General features: G+C 38.8%; 1 protein-coding gene across 1 annotated transcript in view; it reads right to left on the bottom strand.

The window, feature by feature from the left end:
• Positions 1-25,039, bottom strand: part of TRAPPC9 (trafficking protein particle complex subunit 9) — a 319,212-nt gene that overhangs the window by 138,250 nt on the left and 155,923 nt on the right. Inside the window, exon 19 of the mRNA XM_058422961.1 lies at positions 24,872-24,982. Coding sequence (XP_058278944.1) covers positions 24,872-24,982 — 111 coding nt within the window. The remainder of the gene's footprint in view (positions 1-24,871; positions 24,983-25,039) is intronic.

Genomic DNA, 25,039 nt, shown 5'->3' with positions numbered 1-25,039 from the left:
GACACAACTGGAGAATAATTACTTCTAGAAAAAACATGAAGAATTATCACATGCTTCTACAAGTCAAGATGTTCTTCTAAATGAATAAATTCTTAATTGGGTTTTGAGGCCCTGGCACAGGTTTCCCAGAAAAGCTGTGGAAGTGTCCAAGGCCAGGCTGGATGGGGCCTGGAGCAATCTGGGATGGTGGAAGGTGTCCCTGCCCATGGCAGGGGCTGGAACTGGATGACCTTTAAGGTCCTTTCTGACCCACACCATTCCAGGATCCTGTGATCCTCTGAAGCCTAAGCACAATCAATGAAAAATATGAAGATGTAAAAAGAAAGGAATGAGGTTTGATCTGGTGTCCCAAATCAACAACTGAGTGAAAATAAAGCTAAGGCCACAAATAAAAGGAAGCTATGTGGCAAAAATATTCAGTATTTTGTATTCCCTCTTTAAAGTAAATACAGCAGTGTTTTGAAATCAAGACAAGTCCAGTCCAGGGTCATGAAGATGATTAATGGATATGAATATTTGTCATACAAGGAGAAGCTGAGAGCTGGAAGAGAACCCAGAGAAAAGAAGGCGCAGGAGGATCTTATCCATAAATTCATGATGGAGGCAAGGAGTGAAAAAGCCAGATCTCAGTGGTGCCCAGTGCCAGAATGAGAGGCAACAGACACAAATCAAAATACGGGAAATTTCATCTGGACACAGTATAAGCCTTTATTATTGTGAGGGTGGTGTGACACTGGAACAGGCTGCTCAGAGGGGCACCCATGACTCTGGGTGTGATTCTGTGACCTTGCTCATAAAATTATCAGTTCTGTCTTCAAACTAGTTAGGAAGACTGGAAGAGAAAAAAAACAATCTGAAGGTTATTTCAGAATGTCCATCCTCTAATATATCCTGAGTCCAGATTTTGCTCTACTAATAAATAATTAGAAAGTGATGGGGGGAAATCTTCAATGGAAAATAAAAAATATTCCAAATTATTTAAGAGGCTGAAAAACACAGAACAAAACATTTAGGGGACTGCTCTAAATGAATAAATATGTCATCTGCAAAAGGACAGCATTTCTGTTTAGCAGGTGAAGTTACGCAGAGCTGGGTTGGGTTTTTTTACATTCCCTACTTGAAGGATTGCTTGCATACAGCCTAGTTAGCTCAGAAGACATGTTTAACATAGTGGAAGAGAAATGTACACAAGAACTTCTGGGATCATCTCCTGCTCATTATCTCTGCCCTCACCAAAAAAAAAAAAAAAAAAAAAAAAAAAGGAACTTTTCTGGTACATTTATCTCCTACTCCTGTTTCAATTAATTTCACCAAAATGAATTCTCTGTAAGGAAATCTCCAACCTTCAGCTACTCCCAATATCTAAACAAAATATTGCCAAAAGGGAGAGGGGGAAACAAAAAGGAAAATTTTCTTTTGCTTCCAAATCATGTAATTATGTTTCATTGAAATGGGCAGCAGCTCAAAGTGGAGGGGTGAGAGAAACACAGAGGCTAAACCAGGGGATGAGTGAGAGAGAGAAGGGGAACAAGATGCAAAAGAAGCCCTGCGGAATTTTATAATTCTGGGGTTTCTACGTGGCTACTTAATGCATGCAGAATTGATACAAGGCAGAGAAAAATACAGATTCCAGCTCAACACCTGATGGACACAGTCTGCAGAATGTGGAACCTTAGCACCCAGGGAAAAATACAGAGAGAGCACAAACCCAAGTGAACTCATACAGGTACCCTCTGAACCAGCAAACAGCTCTCAAAGTGAGCTCTGAACTCCATAAAAGAGAGTTTTTAAAATAAAGCCATGCAGAATTGCATTTTACTATGACTTCTATTTACTACAGTGTTTATGGCTGCCAGTTCACTCAAACAACAACATTCTGTATCAATAAATCACTTTGAGGAGTTCTTCATGAACAGGGAACTGGATCCTAATGGGAATCTCAAGCACTAAGTTCTGTCACAGAAGGAGGAGGCTGCTGGGTCAGAGAGTTTTAAGGAATATCAACCATAATACACCAGGATAGCTCAGATTAAACATCAATAAACTTCAGACAGATGAAGAATTTGCTGAAACAGTAGAAGTTTTATTCTCTTTCCATCTGAGAAGGTCAAATTTAATGCAGATAATCTCAGTATCATTTATCTTCTGGCAGCATCCTGAATCACTAAGAATTGGGATGCAACATTCTCCTTCCTAAATTGCATTTCAGGGATGATTTTCTGCTGGATTCAGGGGGAAAAAATCCTCCTTGATTACTTTCTCAGATTTCTGATTATCTTGCAACAGATTAATGTGCAGTGCTTACATGGTTTCCTGCCCGTGGCAGAGGGGTTGGAATATATGATCTTTGAGGTCCCTTCCAAGTCAAAGCGTTCTGTTATCCTATCACTTTACAAAACTGTTAGATAAACTCAAAATAGAATGTTCATTATGTGGCATCTATTCACTCTTCATGAACAGACAGCTCTCCTCCACCACAACCACAAACCTTCTTACTCTCATGTTCTCTCTCCAGCAAATACCTGATGCAAGGATCATACAAATACCGACAACAGTCAGTTCAGTGACACAGAAATAGCAATAATGAGAAAATTACCATAACAAGTAAAGCATTGCTCCAACTTTATGCCAGTATGTTCAAAACAAGTTGTTTTAAATTAATTACTACCGGTGAGTATAAGCAGAACAGAGATCTAACACCCCATTACTAAATCACACCAAATCAGCTAATTTGGGTATTTTTAAAATTTACTTTCTGTAACTTTTACTTCCTATATTTGCACTTTCATTCCACTAGCTAGGAAAAAAGAAAATTGTAATACAAGTCTCCATCATTATCAGGCCTTTTCTGACTCCTGACTGTTTAATTCCTTATTGATTCTTTTTTTAATCATATCCAAAGTGAAACTGATTCTTTGCCTGCTGAGGACAAAGGTGGAAAGAAATACATGAATTTGCTCAGCAGCATAATGAAGACTATCCTGTCTCATAGACAATGCTCTCTGTAGGAGCAAAACTTTCCTTTACCTTGACAGATGCAATTCAAAATGGGGCTTGGTGTGAAATCAAAATATTGAAACTGTCAAATATAATCACTCTTCTGGCACATCATGCAAAATTGAACCTTTATTTTAGAGACAAGAAAGATGGTTTATTTCTTTAGCAGACCAAGGTCTCAGAGATGATTCAGACCTGCACTGAGGAAGGCAGAGCCTAAGGTGGAAGAGGAGCACAAACCACAGAGACCAAGCCCAGGGTCCCAGTTTGCACAGAGAGGGGACAATTGTCCTGCTGAGCATTGGAGAGGTTACAGGCAGAATTGTGCTCCTGGCTCCCTGGGAACAAGCACTATAAAAGGAGAATGTTGTGCTTTTGAAGTGAGATCAACCCTTCTGTCCTGAACTCATGTTTTCTGCTATTTCACTGATCTTCCTGCGGCACAGGAACCCAGGTTCCTATATTCTCATTTCTTTCATTGGTTTTTTTCTTCCTACATTTCCACTTTACTGCATTTCCACTAGACTGTGACCCTAAAATGCAAGTTTCTTTCCAGTCTAAGAATTCCCAGCATTGTCTTCTTCATCCCTGGCCAGAATCTCTGTGTGTAAATCTGAAATGACTGAATGTGTTATGCAAAGTTTGAAATTTGTTTTCTTGAAACAGTTTTTCATGTTCTCCAATCTAATTACTGCTTCTTGCATTTCACAGTCTCAACAAAGATTACAAACACCTCTTCAACACCAAATATGACAATCTGCATCATTATTTCCAGAACTATTTCATCTTTATTTCCAGATCACAGACATTCTGAGTTGGAAGGGCATATTATTGCTTCTTTATCTTGTGCATGTTATTAATGTTTTCTAAAAGTGCTTCTAGAAAGTCAAGTTTTGTTTCCCTCAGGTTATATAATTTATTTTTCTACCATGTTCTGTACATTATTCAAGACCTTTGACAATAATTAGCTTTGCTTTAAATGCTAGGAGAACAACACTGTGTTTGGAAACTTGACAGACTGATTTCTGAACTGAAGCAAAGAAAAATATTTAAAAGACAATGAAATACATGTGTAACAGTGAAGGATGATTATTAAAAAAAAAAAAAAAAAATTCCCAGCCAAGCAGCAGAATATTGCCATTATACACATTAAATTATTTTTAACCCCTGAATGTTATTATTTCTGTGCAAGAGTGTAACTTCTGTGCAAACATATCAGACACCACACTTAGCCGTGAATAATTTCAATTTGTGTGATCTGAACCAGACTTGAAAACTGATGAATTTCCAAGTGATCAGCTCTCAGCATGTTTGTTTTCCAGAACAATGTGGATTCAGAAAAGTATTTTTGATTCATTGTTAGTTTTTAATGCAACTTATTTGCAACCAAGGAATTATAATTGCACACTTCTTGTGCAATCAGTAGTGTTGATAGTAAATATAGAGCTAAAATAAAACATGCAACACACCCAGAGGTACCTGTAAGGTATCACTGAGGGGCTTGCCAGGCAGTGACAGAACTTTTGGGAGTCTAAATCAAAACTAGACTTGTTTCAGTCTAACCATTCAGGGAGCTCATCAGAGTAAAAGGGGTTAATAGAAAATTACAACTTGTTCCTCAGATTTGGTGTATGTTCCATAGGCATCAAATTCTACTGAAATAACTTCCTACTGCTTTGTTGCACGCAAGATTGTGACTAAATCTGTATTAAACTGGACGCAGGGAAGGTACCAAAACTTTCACCAAAATCCAGTATGGAAATGGGAATGCAGGACCTGCTCTTCTCCCAAGCAAGAGCTGAGATCACAGCACACATTAAATTTCTAAAGGTGCCCAAGCACTGGCACTGGGGGATCTTCCACACCTAAGAGATGGCAGAAAAATTATATTCTATCTTCTTCAGTTTTACTTTTCATTCCACCTGCAATCATTTGAACTGAAGTACAGTACAGAATACTCCACTGGCTTAAATCTACTGTGAAGAACAGAATCTCACGTCCACAGAGTAATTCCTACTATTTCTACCATTTCTATTTAAACAATTCTACAGTACTCCACACCTAAATAAGTAGATTTTTTTTTCCTTTAAAGATGTAGCCTAAATGTCTTATTTCTGTAATTCCTGTGTATGTTTCTCTGTCAAGCAGTTGCTACCTCTCTATCTGAATCAGCTTAAAATAATCAAAATGTTCCAAATAAAGCAAAGCAAATAATCCCTCAGGTACTCTGTAACACCACACTTGGAGGTCATTATCTCACCTTCACTAAAGAAAAAGACATCTGCACTGCTTGTGTTCCCTCAAGCATCCTGCCTGTCAGGCTTAGCTGTAATTTGAATGACACACGAATATGTTCTTGTAAATAAAGTAATTTTGAAAACTGCTAACTTCTTTAAGATCAAAGTATTTCAGTCTTGATGAGCATCTATTCAGTCTTCATGCACAGATGGACTCAACCTATTTGTAGTTTTTCTTCAATGAAACAAAGTAAAAAATTTTGCCAGAAAAGAGGGTACAAAAAAACCTTAAACCAACCCCAAATTTTCTTTTAACAGTATTGAGATGTTGAGGTATCTCTGGGAGTTAAAAAAAAAAAAAAGTTAAAACCCTAAGAGATCACACATCCACCACCAGCACTGCCATCATTTTAAAGTGACAAATTTACTTACACTTCATAAATTAACCTTCAAGTTATGAAACTCTCATTATTTTTTAATTACTATATGACAATAAGAGAAAATTCTGACCTGAAAAAGCAGATTCCAGTTTTCTAATATTCTTTCAACATTCCTCAAAAATAGGATAAAAAAGGTAAGGAATACATAAGAAAAAACTCAAAAGCCTTCAGTGTGAAAATACGACTGTGAATACACATCTGTCTCTACATATATATCTATATATAACAGTCTACAAAAGAGTGAGGCACCAATCTCTGCATGGGTCAAACCTAGATTAAAGGGAACTGCAGGAAAGAGAATTGAACTCATCAATAAATGGAGATAGAACTTTGATTTTAAGATCTGATAATGATGAAAATTCCCCCTTAAGTTACTTAAAACCCGTGAGGTGTCTTTGCTATGAAAATGTACCATGGTGTCTCCCATGAAAGAGGGAGAATGGTACAAGGGAAAAAAATCTCCAGATTTTCTGGATCTGGGCAAAAGGCAGATTTCATATCCAACCAACAATGTCAAAAAAAACAGCTTTAAAGGGATAAGGAAGAGGTCAAAGAAACTGAATGTAATATTGGAACTATTTTTTACCTAGAAAAGGAAAAAAAAAAAATCAAACAGAACAAACCCTTTTCAAAAGCAACAGATCTGAAAAAGTAAGGATCAGAACTCCTCAGGCTGGACCCCAGAAGGGCCAGTTTTTCTTGGACACCCCTTTTCCTTGGTCACTGTCATTTCAGGGAGGACATGCAGAATCTACACAAGTCACTCATCAGCTGCTCTGTGGGGACCCTTCCTACCCCTTTCATCATCCTGGACCGAGTCCCATCAGAGGCAGAGATAAATGCCTGGACTTCTGAAAGTGTTCTTCAAAGAGCTGGGAGCAGAGAGAAAGAGCAGCTTAAAAGGAATCATGTCTTAGGAAACTCAGTCCTTAGGAGAAACAGTGCACTTAATACTGGGATTCTGTTCTTCGTGAAGTTACTGTGTTCCCTACAGTCAATATAACAATATAACAATATATCTCAGGCGCAGATAAAACCTCAGAACCTTTTATTAAAAAGACAACAACAAGGAAAGGAAACGGGAAAGGAAACGGGAAAGGAAATGGAAAAGGAAAAGGAAACGGAAAAGGAAATGGAAAAGGAAAAGGAAAAGGAAAAGGAAAAGGAAAAGGAAAAGGAAAAGGAAAAGTAAAACGAAAGGGAAAGGAAAAGGAAAAGGAAAAGGAAAAGGAAGTATTTGGTCAAAATCCTTCTGAGAAATTTTAGCAAACGCTAAATTCTGCAGGTTAGCACTGCAGGTTACACCTGTGCTAGGTGACCCTGTTTGAGCAGGGCCAAGGCACTACCTGACCTCAAAAGGTCCACTCCAATCTAAAAGACTCTGAATTATGCTTTGACAACTCATTTCATTGATATTTTTGATGGAGCATTCACATCCAAAACAAAATGATCTTAAAGTTCCTGAGTATTCAAACAACATCTACTGTCACTAATGACAGATGAAGAAAAAGCTTTGAATGGCTCAAGCTGTCAGGAGCATGTGTCTCATACTTCAATACATGGCAATAAAATGTAATGTAATTTTAAACAAATGCATTTTTGCTGCAGATTTTATTAGACAATTACCCTCCATGAGCTTTCACAAGCCTCTTACAGTGAGCCATTCATAAACTGTATTCACACCGCAAGAAAGCACAGAACTGTGTCAACAGCATGAGCACTTCATTCAGTTTCTATGTCTGCTTCATTCTCCTGAAATATCCAGGTCTAGAATTTAACACAACTGCAAAGAAAAATCTGAAAAAAACACTCTGAACACTTTTAGTAGGTCAACTGAAATTCTTTTAGAATCAGGTATATGACTAACTTCCATTGAAACTTTTTCTAGTTCCTCCAACAATAATAAAACCAGTAATTATGACTTATTAAATACTTTCTGTACACTTAAGTGAAATACATGAGAAAACATTTGCTGCTACAACTTTAATTACTATTTTCCTCTTTTCCATAATTTTGTATTATCCCTTAATCTTTTGTAATTCCTGCAGCAGCAAGTGTTCAAACATAAGCACTGATCAGAATCACTTTGTGTCAGGGAGAAAACACACACAGGAAAAAGGCATCCTACTGCCAATGGATCTATGATCAAAATGAAAATATAAAGCTTCTGAGAAGAACAAAAACCATAGTCAAAAATTCATAGTCAACACGATATAAAAGTCAACAGAATAAGAAAAAATCTTCAGTAGGTGTTCAGCTACAAATTCGAAGCGGCAAACGAGTATAATTTGCTACATAAAATTAAAGTTTAAATGCCTCAAAAGCTTGAAAAATAATCACAGCATGTGAATGCTCTTTTATTCAACACCTGACCACTGGAAGAGATTATTTGTCTTGAACAATGTCGCAATTTTCTACATTACCGCAAGTCATCATTTACATTTCAGATCACCATTGCTGATGTATTTAAAATAAAAAACTTCTGGAAACCCTGAAGATGCTCTGTCCAATGCCCAGCTCTGGTCTCACTGTTATTTACATCTCCACTCAGGCAGCGCAGGTTCAGCTGCTGCCAAGGCAGTGAATTCCGCACTCACCAGCCACAGCAAACCCAGAGAAGCAGATTGTGCTCCTGCTCTTGGCACCTTCCTGCCCACAGCCAGATTATCACTCCGCGTTTGGTGTCTTAGGCTCCAAACCACACCTCACATCTCTTTAATAACACATCCACAGCTTATGAGTAAAGAAACCCACGTGAGAGGGACTTTGTTAACCCAGGTCACCCTGTTAGATGAAATGACTGAAGTTCCCAAAAAATGAGCAAAATGCCAGTTCTCAATTCTGTTCCTGTTCAGACGTTCCCAGTGAAGAATACAGGAAGATCTAGAAAGCTCAACAGCATGTCAGGAATTGTAGCATCCAATACCTCAGGGAAGAGAATGAGAGCTATACAAAGCCCACTGAACTGGCTTCACAGTGACAAAATACCAATTTTGCATCCCACAAAGCTCAGCTAACTTCATTCTAAATTATATGAAAGGCAGACTTACTGTCAACAAGATATAAATCCTGTCCATCTACTTATCACAGAATAATCCTTCATCTTATCCTTCATGCTACAGAAGAATTAAAATTGCTGAAAGCCAATGACAGTCTTCCAGATTTTTGTTTGTTTGTTTTATACTGAAAAAGAGGCTTCTGCTCAAAGTTATATACAGGAAAACAAAACATGGCAAATGAAACACAGCCCTGCACAGCCCTTGAAGATGTATGTAATTCCCAGGCCTCCATTATTTAATTGTTTTTAAAATTTCTAGCTTTGTAGCAAATTCCCATTCCCAGGCATGAAATTACACTCCTTGTAAATTTCTGCTGAGGAAGCACGGGAAGAAAATGAAATTGTTCTAACCAGTTCTAGTGCATTATTCTTGGACTCTGAAGCAACTGAATGCATCATCCTTAGTGCTTCAGAGTCAACACTGAATAAATACCTCTTACATCTTTGTGCTAAACTTAAGTGCTGACCTACATCAAGACTGAATTGATAATAAAATGAGAAAGCTCAGTGTTTAAAGGCTATGATGTTTTAAGAGCTTTTTATCTTACATTTCAGAAAGAAGAAAAAGGTCAAGTGCTGCTGTCTGCACCTTTGGGTGAACGCTGTCACACAGAGATGTGCTGAGTGTAGAACAGTGATTGAACATGCATCTGTGTCTGAGAACTTCCTTTCCCTTTCCTTTCCCTCTCTCTTCCCCTCCCCTCCCCTCCCCTCCCCTCCCCTCCCCTCCCCTCCCCTTCCCTTCCCTTCCCTTCCCTTCCCTTCCCTTCCCTTCCCTTCCCTTCCCTTCCCTTCCCTTCCCTTCCCTTCCCTTCCCTTCCCTTCCCTTCCCTTCCCTTCCCTTCCCTTCCCTTCCCTTCCCTTCCCTTCCCTTCCCTTCCCTTCCCTTCCCTCTCCTGATGTTCTCCTCTCTTTGTTCTCCTCTTTACAGGCACATTTGGTCCTTAACAGAGCTGCAATCCCATTTCTCCCTCTTCCCTCCCCACTATCAGCAGGTGCCTGCCAGCCCCACTCCAGCCCTGCCCATGGAATGAGCACCCTGGGAGTGCCCATCAGGTCACCTGCTCTGCCATCTCAGTCCTGGGCCTGGGAAATGGAACTGGAGTCAATCAAGCAATTAAATTTGAGACTTCCTAGCCACTGGAAATGCAGCAGTCATCCTCTAATACCCCTACAGGAAATTAAACAATGTTATCAACAGCCTATGAATAACTTTTTAATTCAACCTGCTGCAGCAGCAGATGCCAGGTAGCTGCATCTGTACCAATATAGCACCTGTCCCAGGTACCAATATAGCACAGCATAAGGCTAACTCTCCTCTTTATTAGAGGCTTACTTTAAATTAGCTTTTCAGCTCCTCAGGATATGGCCTGTTTCCCTCTATCTCTGCTTTTAGTAATATCTTCTAATAAACAACATGACTAATATTTGATAATAAACAATAGTAGAAGCCTGCATGAACCAAACTCATGTCTCTAGAGCACTGATATTGTTTCATATCAAAACATTTGGAGGACAAATCTGATAACCTTTCAGTTACCACTGAAAGTTATGATTTAGATTTTTTTTTTCACACTAAGGAACAAAACACAGAGTTTAGCTGCCAATTAGTCCTACCCTGTAAAGCATTTTCTCACTAATTCTGCCAATTCATTCCACTTAGGATCTGGAACTTAAATGGAGGAGGAGTGGATGAGGTAAAAATAGCAGCAGAAAAAAAAAAATTAAAAAAAGCCAATTAGTAAGAATTGCCACAGTAACCTTTGTCAGGATAAATTTAAGGTATAAGGCTCCAAGATAGTTACTATGGTGACCATGAGCACTTGCAAGGTACCTCTAATGAGAAATGCAGTATCTGTCACACAAGCAAGTAGATGCAGCAGCAGCAGCCCAACAGGCTATTTAAAGACACTTTTCTCCCCTGCCACCTTTTTTCAAAGAGCAGCAGGAAAATAAACTGCTGCTCAAGTAGCTTTAATATGTGGGGTTTTTCAATTTTTTTATTCTTTCCCCACTCCTTCAGTCACTGAACTGTTAAGATATCAGTGTAAGATTTATCCAAATTGAACAGGTTAGATTTTGCCTACTCTTTGCAAAATAAATTTAACTCACAAGTCATCCAAAAGCTCCAAGAAGTGAAAGGTTTTTAACTAGAAAAATGATATAGACACAGGTTTAGAGTAAGAGAACGAGAAAAAAGTGAAAAATCTTGCATCAATTCTCTTAATTGCCAATACAACGTGCAGCTGTTATCATTTAAAAAATTGTATTTTATTAGATGGAAACTATCTCACATGTATGTTCAGTATTTTCTCCAAATACACACAGACACAAGTACTCAAGTTTGAACAGTTTAAAAAAAATATTGTTTCTCCTTTTTCTACACAAAGTCCACTTCATTTCCAGTGCTTACAAACAAAGTCTACTTCAAATCTGGGCTGTCACTGCCACCAAAACACCTTCATTAAGGAAAAGCTTAGATTAACTTGTTACAGAGTACACAAAATGACACAGTTCCCACCAGGACCCTAAATAACACATTTCAGGACCGTGAAAAAAGAATAAAATATGCTGCTGCAACTCCTTGGTACCTCTCAGTGCGCTGCATCCAGCTCTGGGCTCCCCAGCACAGGAGAGAGCTGTGCACCTGCTCGAGATGCTCCCAATGAGAGCCATGGAAATGCTCAGAGAGCTGGAGCCTCTGCTCTGGAGCCAGGCTGGGAGAGCTGGGGGGGCTCAGCCTGGATATGAGAAAGCTCCAGGGAGACCTTAGAGTAGCTTCCAGTGCCTAAAAGGAAGTGAGAAAACCTGAGAAAGCCTTTTTAGCAAGGCCTGTAGTGACAGGACAGTGGCTTTAAATTGAAAGAGGGCAGATTTAAATGGGATATAAGGAAAGTGGCTTTTATGATGAGGGGGGTTCTGGCACAGGCTGCCCAGAGAAGCTGTGAATGCCCCATCCTGGAAATGTTCAAGGCTGGATGGGGCTTGAAGCCACCTGAGATAGTGGAAGGTGTCCCGGCCCATGACAGGGGTTGGAAGTGGACAATCCTGAAGGTCCCTCCCAACCCAAACCATTCCATGTTTCTACAATTTCAAACTACACATGGAACAGAAAGGTTTGTTCAACACCATCCCCAAGCTCCAACCTGGGCACTATCACCTTTCTCAAAGCCTGGGCCAGCTGTCAGTGGTAATTCAGCTGTGCTGGGACCACAAGAGTAGCCCTGGTTCAGTGTCAGTCACTGCTCCTACCCTCACTGTTAACACAGAAACACTTCACTGCAGCTTTCCACTCGTAGTTTTCACTTGATCAAGTTTGGTTTTGTTCATACCAACTGAATCTTCATGCAGTGAAGGAATCCTATTCGTGCCTCTTCTTAATTATCAGTAAATTACTAAACTGCGATTTTTACCTTTCTCAGTGCTAAAGAGGCGGCTTCTCTCCTTTTAAACACTGCAAATTAAATACTAAAATCTTTCTTTAAGTAATACATCTAAGCCCAAAGCACTCAGGAGAACACACTGTGAAAACCAGATCAATGGTAGCTTGTGATTTAAATAGGTTAAATGCGGCTTTGGCAACTTTGCAGCCAAGCTTTTGCATTGATATTAGCAGGTGTTAGATCTCCTTGAAGCTGCAAAAGCTCTGCCAACTCATCAGGAGATGCACAACCCATTAACTCAACTTTGACATAAAAGATAGGGCTGGGAAGCTTCCCTGATGAAGTAACCCTGGAAGGAAACTTGGGTGGTGAGTATAATTTACATGTTAGGCCCTCACCAGTCAAAGAAAAAGGTTTTAGCTGAGATAAGCCCATGGCTGGGATTTTACCACACATTTCACAGCCAACTATTAACAGAATTAATATTCTGCCATGTGTTCTGCAGAGCTGACATATATTTCAGGTTCAACTTTTTTTAAAAAAAAGACAAAAATGCTTCAAGAAAAATACTTCTGTCCTAGTAAACTGTCAGAGAGAAAGATTTCCTCATGCAAGCAATGACTCAGTAGATTCTTCCCAAAAGAAGCTTTTTTTCTAGAGAATGATAGAGATAAGAAGAAAAATAACTATTTTAATTCTATGAAAGGCTCACTAAACCACTGGCCCAAATCTATTCTGCTACACTGAGTTTATCTAGTTGCAACAAGTAATTTATGCAGATTATAACTGTTTTGTTATGTAGTTTATAACTCTTTCAGCTGACACAAAATATTAAAGCAAAGGTTGCTCTCCTGTTTGTCCAATGCCTTCCCCTCCCAGTTAAAGCACGGACCTAAAACCACCTGTTTGGCATCAGCACAATTCAAGGGAAAGAATAACCCTCAAGAGGAAAACAAGCGACAAGGGAGAGAAGAAATAGAGTATTTGAAGCACCCAGAAGAGCACCTGCCATTGGTGAGGAAAATCTCTATTCCATCCCAAAATAATCTACTATAAACAGCTTCCAACCAGCTCCTCTTCTCAGCAGTGCAAATCCTGCAACAACTGTATGTGTGGAAACACTCCAGAAACCTTCAGGTTAGGAGTCAGGAAAAAATCTGTGGACAATAGGAAAGCCTTCAGCAAGAAGTAAAAAATTCAGTTTGTGAAGACAAGAATCAATAAACCAGTTTCCATTTAACCACCTTAACAAGAGTTACACCAACCAGCAGAGCTTTATCCTGTAATTGGGTGAGGGGAAAAAGAAATATACTACCAATCATCTCAGGCTATTAAACTTGAAATATTTTTATACTTCATTCTTCTACTGACAATGTGTGCTTGCTTTTATTTTCTGTTTTCCCCTCAAGTGTAACATTGGATTCCTCTCTCATATCAGATTCCCTTTTGCAAATATTTTTTTTCCTAGCACTTCCTTTCATCTTAAATAGTTTTCAAGTATCATCTTCTCATTTGGTGAGATCATTCCAAACAAGTGAAAACATCCTGCCCTGTGCTGCTACAAAACATTCTGCTCAAAAAGATGCTTGTTTACTATTCAACAACTACTGAGCCATAGGTAGGAATTTCACAGACTTAGCAAAGCCTGGATCCAGTTCCTATGAGGTAAAAGGCAGCCCTGAGCTCATCATTCACTGTTTAAAGCTCAGATTTTTTTTCCACCCTGTTCATTACTTTCGATTGATTAAGACTGAAGTTCACCTGACAATTCATCATCTTGTCCTCTGTAACTGCTCACATCAGCTCCCTCTTTACAGTGTAGTACAAGGGACGTTCCCAGCCCTCTGTTCACTCTGCTTCCAACACAGTTCCAAACAAAGCTGAGCAGTTCAGGACCCAGCCCACATTCCAGAGGGGCTCCAATGAGGATCTGAGTTCTACAAGCTGTAACTTCCTTTCTAAACTAATTAATAACTTTCCCTTCCTATCCCAGAGCAGCTTGGATTCTCTATCATCTTCTGAGGGGGAACTCTTTCCCATTTCAAGAATTACCTTAATTAGACCCTCCTCACCCAGAAGCTTCAATGGATTTATGAGCTACATCTTCCCTGCATGAAGCCCTGTTTACTCCTTCCTAGTTCAGCACACTTATTTGATGCAGCTGTACACATAAAACTGAAATAAACATGTAATTAACCTGCTTTAGCACAAGTCACCCACTTTCCTAAGGGTACTTATTTATTACTTGACATATCTAATCTGGAATGCTTCCATGATGTCGGGATCTTTCATAGCCTGAAAGCACTATACAGGATAAGGAGTAATTTGGTAAATATATCTATGGAGGTTTTAAACACATCTGCACTAGGCAGAAATCAAGGTACCACACAATCCAGACTGAGAGTTGCTCTCCCACCGAGGGCCAGGAAATCAAACAATTCCCAGCAACCCCATTTCACAATTGTCAATTATACTTCAAAAATCCAGAGCTAGAGAAGAATTCTTCATTGTTATGAAAACACATTAGAAAGAGTGTGCATTTTTGAAAACCTCAAACATAGCAAAGCTCTCGATGGGGAGGATTCAGCCACTGGAAGAGTGGACTGGAGTGGAAAGAAAAAGAGGTTAAAGAAGAAAGACTACAGACTTAACATCCCCCCATTCCCTGCAAAATTTATACATTTTTATAGGGCAAATCACAAATTGTATCCAAACTTAGCAGAATACTGGTTTGTTTTTTTAATTCAGGACCTATAAATCTTTCCATTATTCCAAAGAAGGCTTCAACTTTTTGCCTGTGATCCCAGTTATTACCCAGTGGCATTGGTGAGGGGGGAAGAAAACAAAATCAGCATTAGGAGACACATTTTTAACTGTAAAATGAAAACGTCATAAAAGGTTGGCTTTATATACTGTAGCATTTACTTAACATCTTTCAGTGATCTTTCAAATCTCTGTTGTTTTAGCTTTTGTTTCCAGTTAATGAAGGCACAATTAAATGGATGTCAAGAGTAAGGAATAAATTCAAGCTAATGAAGCACTAATTTTAAATGAGTGTTCTCTTTGAAGGAAATACTCACAAACCAGCTGTTTTAATTATGCTTTTGATCATCTAAAACAAATTAATAGAAACTGGATATTTTAATATCCAACTTCAGGAAATCTATGCTGTACCATCGTGATCTTTTACAGAACATCAGAGAGCAGGCAGAAAGCCAAATCTGGGCAACATCCGAGTGTAACTTCCATAAATCCTTCGGCCATTAAGGCAGACGTAACTGGCAGCCACTCAAGACAATCTTCTTTCATCCCATTAACGTAGCCACCATGTCACCACGGCCACAAAACACAGCCAAGTGCTCCTAAATACAGGCAGTGTTATGGTCTAAATTAATCTATTTATCCACAGATATCGATCAAAGCAGGTGTGACCTGCAGACCTACACCCAAAAGCCCAAAAGCTCTGTCTCTTACCGGCAGCATAAACAAAAATGATCCGAAATGTGTTAGGGAGATTTTACACACACACACACACACACACACAAAAAAAAAAAAAAAAAAAAAAAAAAAAAAAAAAAAAAAAAAAAAAAACAGTTAATTGGGAAATGGACTAAAACTACTCAGTTCCCTTCACCACTTTGTCCTGTTGTCCTGCAATCTCTAAAGGGGTCTAAGTAGCATCCAGATACCCTTCACTCCTTATATCCAAGTGTCCAAATATCATAATAAAGCAATTTATTAGGCAAATGAATTCCAAAAAGTTTTTTCATGTGTTAGATGAACATACAAGGCACCAGGTTTAGGTAACAGTGAGCAGAAAAAGTGTTGCACCTAGCTGAACTTATGGAGGAGGACTGTGTAAATTCACATTGCTCACAATAACACACTACTTAAAGTAAGACATGTCTGGAGGTCAAAGCCTGACCAAAAAGTGGCACTATGCCATCTTTAACATCAGAAAAAACAAGGAAAAAGGCTAAGGGAAAAAAAAAAATCATCCTCCAGAGAAGGATAAAAAAAAAGCCCCAAGACAGATTAGGACAAACTCTGGAAAGGCAGAAAGTCTTGGAGGATGATAGAAATGACAGAGGAACCAGTTCCTACGGACACATGTCCATAACACTGCTGGTTTTGGGAAGTATGAGCAAGTTTACCAGTGAGCAGGTAGATTTTGAAGGAATAGTGAAGGTTGGAAGGTCACTCTGGAGGTATCCACTCAAATTTGGGAATTTGCCATGAAGCCCCACGTTTGCAGCACAGGACCTGGCAAGTAAATTTTTCTTTGTATTGCTGCTCCCATCCAGACACAGAGCGCAGGGCAGCTCCCTCTGCCTGCCCTGCCTTGGACACTGGAGAAGAAGGAACTCTGAAACTACCCCTGCAACAACAATCCTTGCAGCCTGCTTCAAACTGACGCTGCAAGGCAAGTCTGACAGAAATTTGGGCTGTGCCAGCTGTGCTGGAGCCCAGACAAATGCACTCCCCCATTTGTCTGGGCTCCTGTGGAGGGCACCTCTTTCTGCCTCGTGGTTGCCTGTCATTGTTTCACTCAGGACCCCCAGGTTTCTAATACGGATTTTACGGAGAAAGACAGCCAACAGAATATCTCAGGTGTGCTGACCACAGAGCAGGTTTGAGACAATACAGAAATTCTGATTAAGTACCATCTCACAGAAATACAGACAAATGTGGAGAGAAAACATAATGTTGATTAATACAACTTTACTTTCTCCTTCAGTGTTTAGAAAACCTACTGGAAAAAGGACAAACCCCAAAGTTCCATGGACTTTTTTCTTCCTGGGACTCTTGGTATTTTTGTATTTCATTCTAATTCATGGTGAAAGGTTGATAAAGTTCACCTTCATCCCCCACTTCTTTCCATCACCCATCAATGTTGAAACATGATTTTCTAAAACCACAGTCTGAATTTATTGGTTTGAATATGTGTGAATTAAGGGCAAGCACAAGTCATTTCAACTCTGACTTCCTTCAGGAAGAGGTATTTTTTTTCCTTGTTTAGCTTGTTGCTCTGTTGTAATCTAAAAAAAGAAACAATTATAATTTTTCTTACTTTCTTGCTTTTTCTTCCACATACCTTGCACAAAAATAAAAATCCAATTAAAAAGTATTAGCGCTTCAGTCAATTTTTTTAACAGGCCTGAACTTTGTCAAATGCTGCTACAAATATGCCTAGCATCCAAAAATTTCAATAAATAAATAATTTTTTTTCAAGTATTGAAGAACTTAAGGAAGGAAGAAGTCTGGTTTCTTCTATGAGAAAAAAGTTCTCTTTGTAAAAAAATTTTTCCAAATCTGAATCCTGAAATCTATTACTCTGATGTTTTTCAAGAGACAGCTTTTGAACCCTGCAAGTCCTACAACCTGTAATCTACTTAGGATTTAAAGGGAAAATGAAGATGACTGGTCCGGATTTTGAGTGATTTATAGCTTATTTAAAACTGGGATGGCAAACCCATGCTACATCTGTGTGATATTTTGTATAATGGCCAAACTACCCAGCCACGTTTACGTTGTACCCTATTAAACTTAATAAATCCTGTCAGACAAACTTGGCTTGCACTCACAAAGCTCCTGTTTCCCCAGCTGCATACACAAAATATTATAAATAGTGCAAATTGGGTCTTCTGAGGCCAAGGCAATGTTCAGAGAGGTCAGAAAAACTGCCATGCAGGCCAGATCCAGTGAGTTAGTCAGCCTTGATTTAGAAAAAGGCAACTGAAGAAGTGGGAAAAGAAAAAAGAATCTTATGGAAAGTCATGTAATACTGAAAGACCTGCCTACCCAGTGCAGTATCTCAGGATTGATATAATCCATACATTGAGTTTTGGGGAAGGAAGGGAAGGGAAGGGAAGAGGAAAACACCCCCCCTTTTCTCAGACAAGTCTGAGAAAGCTGACCCAAAGGAAGCTCTTCATACCAGCAGCTGGAGAAGGAAAGTTCACCCGAGCTCAAATACACATTTCTTGACAGAAACAAGTGCTAAATTCAGATGCAAATCATAGGAAATAGATTGTCTGCACATTCCCTATGTAAATACATCCTAACTATTCAGAAGTAAAAAATGATATTGCACTGGGGACAAGGACAGGAACATAATGCTGTAATATATAATAAAATACCTACAAGGGCATTTGTTTTCATCATCAGGTACAGGGATAGAACACTGGGAAAGGTCTTCCAGTTGGGAAGTGTGGCAATTTCATGCAGATCTTTGGCTATTCCACAGAGGACACCTCAGCACCAGCCTCTGTGAAGGTCTTTACCTCCACTTCTCTGTGCGGGAGATGGTCTGATGATGCCTGAGGCCTTGAAATCTCTTCATTTCTAGATGCACCCATAGACAACTCAAAGTTCATTTTTTATTCATATGTTCACTTCCTTTAACCTTTACAGAAGAGCCCCCCTCCATCCCCACCTCATTCTGTGCATTAATAATGCCTTTAAATTTTACTGCACTTGTCAAACCAAAGTCAAAGTCTTTTATTCTCACCAGGCACCTACATCTTCTACCATCTGATCTCCTCTTTGTCCTGTGTGTGTGACCAGAACAGAATATCAAAATTCTCTCCTATTATTGCCTCTTTCTATTTGCCTGTCCTGTTCCCAGAACACATTTGGGTTTTGCAGTGCAGTCACCCTGAGGATTCTCAGACTCTGTGATCACCCACCGGGGCCTCGCACCTTACAAAGGAACCACGACCACGGCAGGGACAAGCTTGGAAGGGACCCCAAAAGAGCATCTGGCTTTCATGGGATGCAAATGGATTCTCTGAGTACTTCAGCTACAAAGCAGTCCAAAACTGGAATGTCTCTTTATTACTGCCATATTGATCTTTCCTTTTTATTATTATTATTTGTTATTTTGCAACTCTATAGTTTTTGCAGAATCCTCCTGTAACATCTCCAGTTTCTACAGTGCTTTGAAATAAACAATGAACATCATAGCTGGTTCATACTGTGCATCTGACCAGTGCTAGATGTAATTACCCTTTCCTACCCAAACAATTCTTTCACAATCTCTTTGTTGAAAATAACTAATTATTCACTCAAAAATATCTACTATGTTTAAAGATTGATTTGGCTATTAGTAGAAAAAGGCAAGTCTTAAGAAAACGAAAAGTATATTTAAAAACTGTCACATAAGAGACAAAATGAAAACAATTGCCCTGACAACAAAGGGTGATTTTCATGTTTTAGTTAATACAATTTGACTTGAAGGTATCTCAGAAATATCCAGCTGGCCATAGATTTAACATGAAGACCAAGGGCAACTGCTGTGAAATTTTATTTTCTCTTGACAGCAGACAAAGCCTTAATCATACCAGCTTTGTCTTTAAAACATAAACTGTCACAGCAATGTATGGAAAAAAATCATTAATCTCCCATACAGACAACATGCCCTGTCATAAACAGACACACAAATTAAACACTGACTTGGCAGCTGTGAGAAATAACAACCATCATTTACTTACATATGGACAATAAATCTATTGGGGGAACCTTTGGTTCAAAATGGGGCAGAATTTTTAATTCTCCTTCCCCTTGAAAGAGGACTTATTTCAAAGTGTTTTCAAAATGTGCACTGTTAAGTAAATACTGCAGAAATTGCAGTGTACCACTGCACAGACTTCACAGCTGAAGTAATAAATGCATTTACATCAAATAATTAAGCAGCAGAAATGACCCTAATAATTTGTATGCACACAAAGGACTTTTTAAAAATTCTTTCGTTTCCACGGATGAAAGAAACACCACACTATGTGATGAAAGGTATAAAAGTGAAAATAATAATCTGTTTCTTCAATTATTCTTGTCTCATTAGAATGTAACAGAAAAAAATCAAACTGGGTGAAGCCAATACACACAAAAGTTCACTTAGCAAAATTGAGGAAAATAACTATAATTTTGCTGACTATAAAAAAAACTACCGAACCTTACTGTAGAGTATATGTGTAAGCAAACACACTCATTTAACCCTGTAACCTTGCTAAAAGGCAGGGTAAAACTGCTGACCCAGAAAGGAAGCCTGAACTTAAGTGTTGACTTTGCTACTACAGTATTTCTTCAGCTTATTTTTAATTAGGCAACTCCCAATTAAAAAAAATGAATAGTTCACGTTCACATCATGTTCTTCCACATCAGCATCCCCTGGGTCACCAGCACTTGTGAATTGCAAGTTTTGCACAAAAGCCTCTCTGATTTGAATTACCAACAAAACTATTTCCCCATTTACCACGGCCTGTTTCCTGTCCTGGGCATCCCAAGCTTTAATCCCCGTGGTCCTCACACCAAGGCCAGAAGAGCCTGAAAAGCCCCATGTGCGAACGTACAGAGCCCAGCTGGGGAGTGTCACACGTGGAGAAGACTTCAGCAGCTCAGCTGTGCTGTCCCACAAGGACAGAGGGGAGTACTGATCCACTCAGACCCTCCCCACCATCAATCCTCCCCCGGCACCGATGCCTCAGGCACGCCGTGCACAGAAGGGGAATGGAAAGGCAAGGCAGGGTGTGTGGTATAAAATGAGATATCCCGGGGCACATAACGAGATAACATCTATTACCATAAATTATGAAGTGATTTACGCATGAGGGCTGTCATGAAATGTAGTTTTAATGGTTTGAGAATCTAGAGACACAATAATTACTGTACCTAAGGCTTTTCAATAAATTCCGATCACTGCTAGTGGCAGCGCTTTTTTGTTCACAGCCATTAATACAATTCCCTCCAAGAGCTGTCTGCTATATTTTTCCACATCAGAACAAACTGTAGATTACCTCGTTGCTGGGATAAACAAGCTCAGATTTCCCACTGATTACATTCAAAACACTTGCACTTTATTCATTGCAAAAGTCTTTTAACATTGCAGCTGATTGCTCCAAGAAACAGCTTCTTTCTTCTTCAAGAAACTGGAGACCCAGCTAGTCCAGAAAAAACCTCTGGAGGCTGAACTTTCCAATAGCAGACATGAGAGAATTTGCTCCCCTCATCAGCACATGTCATATGCTCAACTGGAGAGGTGAACAAAATGTGTTGATACCACTGTGTGATATCTAAAATTAACTGAAGACATTGCCAACACTTCAGCATCACTCACTGCGGCTACAACTTCTGTAGAGTAACTTGGCTGACATCTTTTCATCAGGACACGGGGTCTCCAGATCATTTCCCTGTGGATATTGAAGTTTAAAAAAAACTCCTGCAGATGTAAAGCAGCAACAATTCATTTGAGTTGGAATCCAGCTTTGCAATGAACCCTAAAATTATTTTCAAGTGTTCAACAAAGGACCATCCAAAACTCTTGCTCCTCTCTTTTCTTCAACCAGCCTCACAGGAGAGGGAGGACAAATCTTTCTTTTCCTTCTCTACACCAAAGGAATCTTGGTTCTCTTGTCTCCCCGTCATAATCTCATGGGAACAGACCTCAGACTGAAACATGTCACTAATTGTCCCACAATGGGATAAAAAGGAACATTTCAAGTCATGTGGAAACTAGAGATGGTAATATGAAGTCTCTAATTAACATCTTGGGATATAGGGGGGAAAAAAGGTTGATCCTTTCATTTGTTTGTCTGCAAAACAAGCAATGATGAAAGACAGAAAAATGAGTGAACAAAATAATCGCTGAGCCCAAATTATAATTTCTGACTATAAAATGACAGGGAGCAAAATGTTTCTCCATGTTAAAATAGAGGGAAAAGAGTTCTCAGAAACACTGCATTTATATATCTATAGAGAGAGAGAGAGAGAGAAAGATATATCTGAGAACAGCTACCATGCACACAGTAAATAATACCAATTATTGGCTTAAAAAGTACAGCAAATTGTAAGTTTAAGTTTTCTGAGAGCTAAAATGATAATTTTCACTAGTCAGCAAAATAATCTTACTGTAGAAAAAGACATCTATTTTCCAGATAGTTTTTTAATGGCCTAAAGGAAGTCTCTTTTCATAAGTAGTATAATACCAGTTTTTCCTGACATATGCAGTGTTATTGTGGCAGCTATTATTGCCCTATCTCCTAAGTTAATTAAAGCAAACTGCCTTTCAGACCTTAAAATAAAAATATTGTGCAGTACTCTATACATTTGATCCATTTTACATGAATACAAATAAGACAAGAGAACAGGACAGGGTTGGAATGCACTAAATTATGTGGATACTACAAAATGGATCCCAGGGACTGCCTTTCATGGGCTCAGAAAGATTTGGCAGTGCCAGCACAGATCTGCTGACAACCCCAGACTTTTTTTGGTATTTCTGTTTCCATCTTCTCACCCTCCCCACTGCCAGCATCACGGTCAGTAGTACAGCTTTGTTATAAATCAAATATATTACAGACAGAGTTCTAATAAGTGCAGCACCCAGGAACTTCCATTAGCATTCCTCATTTTCCCATGGCAGCAATGCAAGAATTCTCTGCAAATTCCCTCTCATGAGGGAAAAACTTATATTTTACAGTTACTACTCTGTAATACAGAGAAGAAAAGCAACACATCAAAACTTCCAAGTTATTTTACTTTCTAAACTTCCAAAGTGGGAAGCAAAAGAGGCCAGAGTAAGCAGGATGCAGCATTATCCTTCTTTATGGGTCTGGAGGCAGAGAATATGAAAACACTTACAGTCCCCTGCAATAACAACAGGGATGAAGAAAACAATTTCCTGCTACCTCCACCCTGTCAAGATGGGAGATTTCAAAGTGAGGGTGATGAATGGAGAGGAGAGTAAATTACAAAAGGAAGAGAAAAGTGACCAAAGCTGGCAAAAAGTCGTAATTTAAATAAAGCTAGAATGAGGCAAACATTAAGAATGAGAGCAGCATCAAAAAGGTACCGGGAAGAGGAAAGAAATCCTGAACTTGACTGAAAAGCCTCTCTTTAAATATTAATCAGGTATTAATAACAACCAATATCCAAAGAAAAAAAAAATCCTAAAAGGTGACTCTAAAAGAGGGATGTGTTGAAAAGCTTTGCATATTTGGGTTGAAAACCTTGGTTCAAAAGCAGATTCCAAGGAATGCCTGCCCTGTATTAAAAAGCAAAGATTTGGAGCCATTGCTTAAAAAGGGAAAAGATTTCTCCTTTTTTTTATCCCTCCCCCCCGCCCAAAGAGCAACAAATGCCTTTTTCTAGGAGCAGGAAGCTAATTTTAAAGCCCAGTGTATGTTTCACCTGCTTTTCTGTAGCAGATATTGGAATAAAAATTAAAACTCAGGGCAGCATAGGAGCCGTAAACAGTCTTCAAATTAAAAGCACTTCCCTTCAAGATATAGTTAATAAATGAGTTTAGAACCAATATAAAACTGTGCAATTTTTAACCAATATGAAAAATGTATTTTCCAATAAGAATAAAGATAACTTTAAAGGTTTAAATACCTGCAACACATATACAATCTTCCATGATAAATGACTGCTTCAAAAGACTTTTTGAAAGGGTTTATATCCATTATAATGTAATGATTTAAGGATATTTAAATTTAAATCCATAGGAAAATAAAATTCAATCAAAGGGATGCAAAGAAATTTTACAACCTGATTTGTACCTTAATTTCAATCGGTTATATAATGTCCCAAAAACTGGGAATGAAAAATTTCAAGCTGTTTGAAAACTATAAAAACAATGCAAAAAACCAAAAGGCATAAAAATAAAATCATAAAACAATATGGATAAGAACAAGAACACTTTGGTGACTGTTTAGACGGCTTTTTAAAAAAGAAAAAAGCCAGTCCTTTCCAAATAAAAGGAAGAAGAACTGTATGTTACTGATGTTTTTCTCCATCGCTTGGTAAAGTAAAATTCAACCTGAGTTTCAGTCAACACGTTTCCACTTGGTTGTGCTTTGGGAGTCACCAAGGCAAAAAGCATTCCAAATTTACTATTTTACCTATTCTGTAATTCTTTTTGACAGTTGCATTCCCTGCAATTAACGTGGTTTGACTTTGAACTTAATATCCATCCAGGGATTTGCAGACACGGAAACGTCTCTCTTTAACCAAGTTTCCCAGCTCCAGCCCTTAAAGACTGCAGCACAAAGAAGAGAGCAGTGCAGAGAGCCCCTGACCAAAAGCAAGATTCTCTTTTTCACATTATCACCTCTTCTAGGATGAAATTGGAATTCAGATGCAATGATCATCTGAAGGAGATTAACTAGGCAAGCCCAGGTGGCTGCCAGCAGCAGGAACCCGAGGCAGGTGTATAATTGCAAATAATGGTTAATAATGAGCTGTACATCACTCTGGTAGGGTTGTAAGAATCAATACCCAAAACAGCCTGCTTGATCAGAAATACATTTTCCCACAGAGACTGGAATTGCTTTTTCTTCAATTCTGTTTTTCTTTCCTGTAGTTTTCTTTGTGGGAAAAGTGAGGAAATGGCTGGGGAACCACGTAAAGAAAATTTAGAACTGGGAAAGGATAACAAACTATCAGATTTTAACACCAGGATTACATTCAGAGCACATGGAAATTACATCCAAACACTCTACAGAAGTTAAATGAGCAGTACACCTCAGTACCAACTGCTTTGTATTTCATTATTTTCAGGACTACTAAATGCAGAGCCAAAATAAATTTCATTGAGACATTGCTAAAACTTAGTGATGCATGTTCAAGAAAGCAAAACTTTTATATTCTTCTACATGTGTACAATGTAAAAATAAAAACAGGCCCCTAAATGTCATAATTGTGTAGAGAACAGTAACAGGGCTAAATCTGGGCCCTTTTAGCAGTGACAGCACTCACCGCTGACACTCCCCGGCATGCAGAATTAAATCCTCGTTGTTCCTGGCACTGATGGTCAACTCATGCTCTGTGGAATTGAAGACATCAAGAAGGAGGTGACACTGCCGGGTGCTGCTCAGATGGAGGGGAAAAAAAACAGAATTTCAGCCATGATATTATTGTATGTCC

This window comes from Hirundo rustica, chromosome 1, assembly GCF_015227805.2.
Source record: "Hirundo rustica isolate bHirRus1 chromosome 1, bHirRus1.pri.v3, whole genome shotgun sequence".
NCBI lineage: Eukaryota > Metazoa > Chordata > Aves > Passeriformes > Hirundinidae > Hirundo > Hirundo rustica.
The sequence above is the reverse complement of the archived record's forward strand: the minus strand, read 5'-3'. Positions and strand labels throughout refer to the sequence as shown.